Source organism: Sinocyclocheilus grahami, unplaced genomic scaffold, assembly GCF_001515645.1.
Source record: "Sinocyclocheilus grahami isolate Dianchi unplaced genomic scaffold, SAMN03320097.WGS_v1.1 scaffold230.1, whole genome shotgun sequence".
In the NCBI taxonomy this organism is placed as follows: domain Eukaryota; kingdom Metazoa; phylum Chordata; class Actinopteri; order Cypriniformes; family Cyprinidae; genus Sinocyclocheilus; species Sinocyclocheilus grahami.
The window spans coordinates 869,885-878,769 of record NW_015505409.1 but is presented as its reverse complement, the minus strand read 5'-3'; the positions used below and the strand labels follow the sequence as shown (position 1 = coordinate 878,769).

General features: G+C 37.4%; 1 protein-coding gene across 2 annotated transcripts in view; it reads left to right on the top strand.

Moving 5' to 3' along the window:
• Positions 1–5,209: 5,209 nt before the first annotated feature.
• Positions 5,210–8,885, top strand: part of arhgap20b (Rho GTPase activating protein 20b) — a 44,144-nt gene continuing 40,468 nt past the window's right edge. Inside the window, exons 1-2 of one of the 2 annotated variants that reach the window (XM_016288240.1) lie at positions 5,210–5,271; positions 5,381–5,509. In XM_016288240.1, coding sequence (XP_016143726.1) covers positions 5,420–5,509 — 90 coding nt within the window. In that variant the 5' untranslated portion in view covers positions 5,210–5,271; positions 5,381–5,419. Of the gene's footprint in view, positions 5,510–8,885 lie in introns of both variants that reach the window. The other variant, XM_016288238.1, reaches the window with a different exon arrangement.

The window sequence follows — 8,885 nt, the reverse complement described above, 5'->3', positions numbered from 1 at the left end:
GTCGTCTTTATAAAGACGCACCCGTGTAGCTCTTTTAGAGAAATTTGTCTTTTTTAGGAAATGCTCTTTTAGTGCTGAGGCGCACAGGGGAGATGGCCGCTTTGCAACACGACAGGGGGTAGTGCAGCCTGAAGTGCGCAACCCACTCGACACTGGAACGACCACCGCTGAAGCGCCGTCCCGCCAACACAGAAAGCTTTCGAGAGCGTGCTGAACTCGTAGTTCTCGAAATAAACATAGAGCAGAACGATGTTGTCGCTCGGCTCTGAAGCAAAAAGCTGGTATGCATTGCACCTGCTGCCTTATTATACTCACGCTCTGATCAGCGGCAGCTGGATGCAATAATTGCATGCCAATGTGCATTGGCTCGTTTAGTTTACACTCGAAGTAGATTGGTCTATCGAAGCGATATCCCAATTTGACTGAAAGGGAACAGGTCATGAGTCCTTCATGTGTCCTTGAGAAAGACAATTAACTCGAGGTTGCTCCAGTAATATGTGTATACTGCAAGTTACTTTAAGTATATGCTAAATGAATAGCATGCATTAGATATTCAAACACAGTTGCACAAAAGCTTTAAAGTGGATCTGCAGCTTCACATGAATTATGGACAAAAAGTTCCACACATTTTGTCTGATTAAAGCAAATGTTTAGTATTCCTTAATGTTTTCCTCATGTTAGATGAGTCATGGCACAGCATGCAGCATCGGTGTTCCATCGACCAGCTTGTGAGTCTGTCTCACGAGACGATGTGGGTTAGAAAATCTCACATATTTCCATTGCCAGACTCATGCTGCCTTAAATGACAAAAACAGTGCAAGAACAGTGAAGCCTGTAATTTCATTTAGCAGATTTCATGGGTCTCGGGGGTTATCGAAGCACTTTAAGTTTACATTTGCATAATTCCAATTATATTTGTTACATGTAACTTACCATATAAAGATAATGACATAGAGACATGCTGAAACTTTCCTCATTTTCCTCTGTAGAGGATAAGCTTAACTGACATGACATCCAAGTCTAAAATGAACAGTGCACATAGTGACTGTGCTGTGTAAACAGGAATTATACAGTGTTTAAAATATATTTTAAGAACATTTGTTGAGCAACTGTCCTTTAACAGTACCCGAACTACTAATTCATTAGTTGGTGTAGCCGCTACTGTCTTGTGTTGATGAGGAGGTTCCTGTAAGGTCCTGTGTAGAAAGAGCCAACACATTTGACATCCCTTCCAAGGTTACATGAATTTATTAAGTGATAGCGCTGGCTACTGTGGACATGAAGATCTTACTGGTTCATCTGCTCATTGATTTTTTTATTTTTTTTCATTGTTGTTCATAAAATTTTCATTGGAAGAGAGGGAAAAAGAAGAGGAGCATAATGAGAGTGCAAAGGATGGTTATTATGATAATGCAGTTCTGGAAAGGGAAAGAGTGTGTAGTGCATGTTATTGAAGGCATGCATGCTATTGAGGTTGACAATTATGTTAATGTGCAGTTACATTCATATTGTAAGATTTACAGCACAAAAAAAAAACGTATGCTAAGAAAAACAGCAGATGGAGAAACGACTATACAAACATGTATCCGGCTTGACTCATACCCTCCAATTTTATATCTATGAAACCGGATCAGAATATGTATGGAAGTGGACATGATTTACTTTTTTTCTGAATTCACTCATTAAAGCTTGTGTTCAGTGATCATGACTCACAACTATGACCGCTCAGCAGCAGCCTCCACCCTCCACACTGCGGCTGAGAGCATGTCACAACAGCAGTGTTTCAGGCCTGATTCTCACAGAGTGTGTTTGAAAGAAAGAAAGAGCGAGAAAGAAACTTCAGTTACACCTTCTAAAAAAAAAACACTTCCTTCGAAGAGACACCTCTTCTCGGTTTTTTTCTGCTTGTCATGCAGTTATCTGCAGTAGCCAAAATAGCACACACACACACACACAAAAGAGAGAAAGGGAGTTGTTTTAAGGTATAGCTTTATTTTATCAGAAGCTTGGTTCGGAGAGATCTGGGTCTTGCTTATGCTGGTTTTGGTTCTGGTTTAGATCAGATCTTGCTGCAGCTTTTCAGTGTGATTAGATGGAGATATAGATCAGCAAAGCGTACAACAACACTAGTCATGATGACTCACATACACTCGTATCACACTCTCACACGCATATAGATGCTTTTATCTGCTCCTATCAAAGCATCAAATGTAAAATAAAAATCTATTTGGTTTGTTTATTTTCTGTTGAACATGTTTTAATAATGTCTCATAATTTTGCTGTGTGCATCTGTTTGCTTATTACAGTGTGTGTGTCCAGTCTGGTTATATTTGTGCATGAATGTTGTACTACTTATGTCTATAAGTGTGTGTGTGTGTGTGTGTGTGTGGTTGGGTATGTATTTAAATGATATTTAAACACTGTTCACTAGAGAAGAAGTTCTTCTTGTTTGTTAATCTGTGATTATTAATATACAGTGGACAAAATTATAGGGTTCTCTTGCTCATTGTGTGGTTGTGTGTTGTGCATATGTTTGTGTATGTGTGGCCATATGTGAGGTGTGAGTGAGCTTTCCATATCTTTGTTAATAATCAGATGTGTGTGCAATCATCATTTCAACACTCAACCAGCTAATGTTGTGGCCCATATCTTAAAGGGGAAGTTCTACTATTCCGTTTGTCTTAAAGGAGAAGTTGGGTTTGTTACTTCATGACGAGTCTTAAGCAAGTGTTTTCATCAGCCTCTCCTGCACTTATTTTTATATGGCAGAATGAATGAATTAATAAATTTGACCCTGCATGAGTTCTGGTGATTTTTAAGCTCTTGATTCTCTGACTTTAGCTCTGGGAATTCTTCCAGCTGTGTACCAGGCCCTTGCACTCTTACAAAGACGTCACTCTTTACAAAGACACCTACACAAACACACACTGAGAACAGAACAGAGAAAAAGAGTATTACACAGTGTTCTTTAAACTCTTAATTGGAATGAAAAAGTGATTGGCACACAATGGTTTTTCACTGTTTTTTTGGTTTTTCACTATTACTCCAACTCTGCATGTAAACTCCTGTGTTCTCATGTTTTTTCACTGAAACAGAGAAAAGGCCATTTCATTTATTTTTATTTTAACTTATTTACTTAGTGATATTTGATAATTATCAGTGTATTTTACATGTAAAAACACTTAATGACTTTTTTTTTAAGACCAAAAAAAGAAAAGGTCAAACCTCATTTGTTGGCAGATGCTGCTTGGTGTATTTGTTTAATGCAATGAAGTGTGTACATTTAGAGTGCCATTTAAATGTAACACTTTGGGCCACTCTAATGCAATGACAAATGATGTGGTAATGTTGGTTTGATTGCTTCTGTTGTCCTCATTTGTAAGTCGCTTTGGTGAAAAGCGTCTGCAAAATGACTAAATGTAAATGTAAACAGCTTTATAAATGATGTTTCCGAATTCTGAATAAGATCTAAGTAAATGCATAAACAGTTAAAAATAGACATTAAAAAATTGGACACTGTCTGTGTCCAAGTGCTGATAATTTTGTGAGGGAAAAAGTAACAAGATGGAGGCAATATGATTAAACCTCTTGTGTGACCTCAGACCACAGCTCTGTTGCACCGGTGGGCAGAGCTTCCTCTGCAGGTCTTATGACCCATGAATTAAAACTTTCTAACGCTTTTTGAAAATTATTTTTTTCTTTGTTAGTTGCTGCTTGATATATTACAGTTCAAAAGCTAGCTAATTTGTCTTCTATTTACTGGTATTTTTCACCAGTTGGTTCATGAACCCGTGAAACTGCGCTTGAGATGTGGCCATTAGTTCTGCACGTTCAGCACGACGCTGAACCAGGGCCGGACTGGGACGCAATTTCAGGCCAGGAAGTCTCACACTCATCCAGGCCACACAGAAAAAGAGGGGCCACAATTTTACCTTTTGGGGTACAACAGCTTGACACTGTAGCAGTACTCTTAAAAGGACATCTTTGTACCTTTTTTACCCTTAATAGGAACATATTAGTACCTTAGAGTAGTAATTCATACCCTTAAGGTACTAATTTGTAGGCCTACCTATTAGGGGTAAAAAATGAACAAATATGTCCTTTTAAGGGTACTGCTCCAGTGACAAGCTGTTGTACCCCAAAAGGCACGATTTCGGCCCTTTTTTTTCTGTACATAGCCCATACATCCACAACAATTTCTGAAACTACAGACAACCCTATTATTTGTATGGCCATCACATAAAAAGTTTTAAATCCTTAGTCTGGGGCCGTGGAAAATAATAAAAGGTTCTCTCTTGCACTGCACCTTTAGTTCCCTTTCCCTTTTTTTCATTTGCCCCAATATCTCTGCCCTCCCCCCCACCACCAATCCTGGCGATTTCGGCCCTTTTTTTTCTGTACATAGCCCATACATCCACAACAATTTCTGAAACTACAGACAACCCTATTATTTGTAAGGCCATCACATAAAAAGTTTTAAATCCTTAGTCTGGGGCCGTGGAAAATAATAAAAGGTTCTCTCTTGCACTGCACCTTTAGTTCCCTTTCCCTTTTTTTCATTTGCCCCAATATCTCTGCCCTCCCCCCCCACCACCAATCCTGCATTTATTTGATCCAAAGTACAGCAATAGTAATATTGTGAAATATTTTTACTATTTAAAATAACTGCTTTCAATTGGAATATATTTTAAAACTTAATTTATTTCTGTGATAAAAAAGCTGAATTTTCTGCATCATTACTGCAGAATTCAGTGTCACATGATCATGAAAATATTAATAATAATAATAATAATAACTAAAAAAAAACGGACAGCCGGCCAAATCACCCGCCAGGATTTTGCATTCTCCCGGTGCTCCCAATGGCCAGTCCGGGCCTGAGCTGGACTGTTAAGCGGTCATCATGAGTGGTTTCAAAGCAGCATTCAAAATACTGAAATGCTGCTGATTGCAAAGCTGAACTTAATTTTCATAGTTCCTGTAGTGACTATAACATCCAGTGGGGGGCCTTGGAACTTCAGTGAATGTAGAACATTGAACCTCCATGTCCATATTTAGAGAGAGAGTGAGACAGAAAGAATGTGTGTAATGGAAACGGGACAGAGAGAGAAAGAAAACAGGGAAAGAAATGAGAAAGCCTTGCCAAGGAGGGAGGGCAAAAGGAAGAGGACAGTAATGAAAATTAAAAGGAAAAGAAAAAATTGTGGGGGGGACGGGAGATGGGTTGTGTGGGTAAAGTTCCTCACACCAAGATTCAGACAACTTCTCATCAGGGTGATAAAACCAAACCCCTTTATGATTGAAAAAAATATTCATATTCTTAAAGACAATCCGATATCCTTTCCTTTGTAGGAATTGATGCATGTTTTCTGTGAATGAGAAGATTTAGAGAAGCCTTGCCGAGGATGATTGAGGGAGATGGATGAAAATGAGTCCACGTCAGAGGGTCTCAAACGGCACTGACCTTCATTCTACCAGAAGTGGACCGGTGACGAGGCCTGTGGAAGAAAAGGTGTGTGTGTGTATATGTTCACATGAGATGTCCTTGATTGGACCTCAAACTGAGGGTATGTGAGCTGTATGTCAGAATTTTTCTTAAACGTGTTATGCATTTAGTGATAATGCATGCTTTTAGCTCATATTTAATATTGTTACTGGTGGTAAGTGGTATCTAAATACAAAAGCCTCTACCTAAACTAAATATAGCCTCTTGGTTTGGTTCCTGGAGGTAATTGCTGCATATTTCAGTGTAACATTTAGCTTAAAGGCTACACAGCAAATTAAGAGCAGATTGGCCTGTATTCAGCAAAGATTATCACAATGAAAATGGTTGAAAAAAAAATCTAGTCTGTTATTAGTAGTATTTTTTGGGCCAATAATGGGATTGAGCAATGATGCTGAAGGTGTTATGTCAGCGTGTGTTTGTGTGTGGCATTTACTGTGGCTATTCACTGGAGGTTCTTTTTCATTTGATGAAATAAAATGGAAGTGAAAGGCGCTCCAGCTAATGTACTCAGGTCGAGTGGAGGAGGAAGAGGAGGATGACGAAGGAGCAGGACAAAATGAAGATGCCATTTAGATTACAGTGTGTTAAGTCAGATAGTGTTTAGAAGGGGGAGTGCATGGCCGCTATTCATGCAATGCATTAGGCGGACACTCAAGAGCATTCAATCCTTAGAAAAAGCTCTTCTGCCTTTCTCGGTATTGCATATTTACATCAACTTCACATTAAATGGATTCCATTCTAGTCATGGCACAAAATTGCATAACTCCTGGAATGCTGTTAAAAAAATTTTTGATCTATGAGTGAAAGAAATGTATTTTATTTTATTTAGAGATGTATTAATATAATTTGTTGTTATATAGTTTAGTGGTTAATTCTATGCTTACTTGGCATGTGGTTAATGATTAAGGAATAAAGTTAAATTTGTCACACTTTTTTGTAGAATGGTTGTTTTTGTTTTTTTGACATTTAGTTGAGCATCTGCTTTTCAATTTGTGGTTTATAAAATGATGTCTGCAAGGCTGGGCTTTAGCATAGGGACTTTCCTAATTGATTTAATTTCCTAATTTTCCTAATCGATTCAAAAAGGTTGCTAGAGATTGAGCACAGAAGGTATCTAACTAAAGTTACTCTTACAGTAAATACTGCTCTTACACCGATGTAACATTACTCCAGTCTAACTCACTCTGGTTTTTCTTAGTTTTATTATCTATAAACAAAGGTGGTGAATACATATTCAGGACTTTGAAACAAGATACATGATTCACATGGATTGTACTGTCAGTGTTTTTTTCGTTTTTTTCATTCAGACCCATGTGTCTTGATGTCACACATACATGTTGCCCAGGCATACTTGATATGTTTCACTATATGAAGTTTTCTCTTTTAAGAACATCTGCTCATCTGCATTATGTCTCCACACGTTCCCTGCCACTTTTAGACTGCAGTGCTTTCCAGATCTTTAACAGATGTCTTTGTGATATGTAGTGTGCTTACTGGGATATCATATCAGATAGAGACTCAATACTTTTATATTTGCATTCATGAAATCAGAAGCCTGGGAAATCTTTTTTATGGAACGTTATTTGAGTTAAAATTATGCGGGGCCATGTGTAAAATAATCTTATTTGATTCTTTGTGAAAATCCTTTTTGATCCTATTAGGATCCTTTGTATTTGTTAGAGATTATGAAATAATTTCCATTAATAATAAAAGACTAATATTGTGCATTCTTTTTTGCAATTTTGCCTGTGATCTATTTATTTTTTACTAAACAAAGGGTGACAAGCCCTTACCAACTCTTCTTTTTGAAAGGTCAGTGAAGCGTTCACACCAGATGTCATATGAAGAAAGGAGATTATCTGGTGTGAATAGTTTCTTCTATTACTGCACGGATGGTTGCTATAGTTACTAAATAAATGAATATTTGTTTTAGTTTTCTCTTCATTCATTAATACTTGAATTAAGTATTATGTATGGTGGCCGAGAGAGCTCAATGCGCTGCAAATAAAAAAACACATACAAATAGAAAAAAACACCTGCACATTAAGAAAACATCTTCATCAATTTGACAACACATGCACTGCAATACTCACAACACAACCAATTAAAGAAACGCGCTGCAAATAGGCACAGACCACATCGGAAATGTTTATGGGAACCGCAAAGGGGTGAACATGGCTGGGACATATTTATCAATGTTTGCTCTGAAAGGTGAGATTTTTGGGTTTTTTTACATCTTGATTATATGATTCCTTTGCCTCTTCTTTTATTTTACATTTTTTTAATTATTAGCCTAAATAAAATGACGAAATACATTTGTGGAAACATTTAAGCTGGCTAACTTACTTTACAAATTTCCTTACAAAAATGTACCATATGGTCTTACTATTAAAATAAATTAATTAATAAATACATTTAATATGTAAAAAATAAATAAAAACAAAAAAATGGTTACTATAGTTAAACCATGGTAACCACAAATTAACCATGGATATACTACACTAACCATAGTTTAAAGGTGCAGTAGGAGATCTTGGAAAATGCTAACTTTAGCCTGATAGCACTGAAAGCGAATATCCCACCCTCCCTGCAATAGGTTGTTTACAATCACGTGATTCTGATGACGTGCGAAATGCAGCTGGAGGGCAGGAAGTGATTTTTCTCCATAGAAATCACTAGCAGAAACTCAAAATGCCAGTGTTTTGCATTGTTTATGGATGCTCAAATCGGACAAACCGAGAAACCACAAGGAGTTTTTATCGTGTACAAAAATTCAAGAATTTGACTGAAAAACTCTGGGAAAAGTGGCTTGTAAACCTGCGTCTGCGGTCGGGAGGAGCGAAGCCGGATAATGCTCGTGTGTGCAAATGGTTAATATAAGATAATAATATAATAATATATTAAAATATTAATAAAGAAATATTTAAATAGATACAGGGTGACACTGTCAGAAGTCACTGAATGCTAAACGCCACACATAGACACAATGTAAATAAGATATTGTTTGCAGTTCACAGAATCGTGAGATTGCGATAAATTGAAGTGAGTGACAGCTTTTTAGTGATTAACGTTAGATGAAAGCGCTATTTGCTCGCTTTCTAGGCAGGCTATAATCGCTTCAGAATTTAAATAAAAGTTGTTTTACGTGCTGCTAACAGGACCAACAGCCACCCTGTACATGCAGCAAAGTTTCAGGAGTGACATATATCCCCGCATCCCTCATATACGGGATCAAGTTCGAAATAGCTTGTTTACAATCAGGGTTAGTTGCTTAGCCTATATCCATCGCCTTAATGGCAGGCAAGTACAGTATTTCAATTTAGTTAAAAAATCGCTCCTCTTTATAACATAAGGATCACGTCCAACATGTTGTGATTATCAA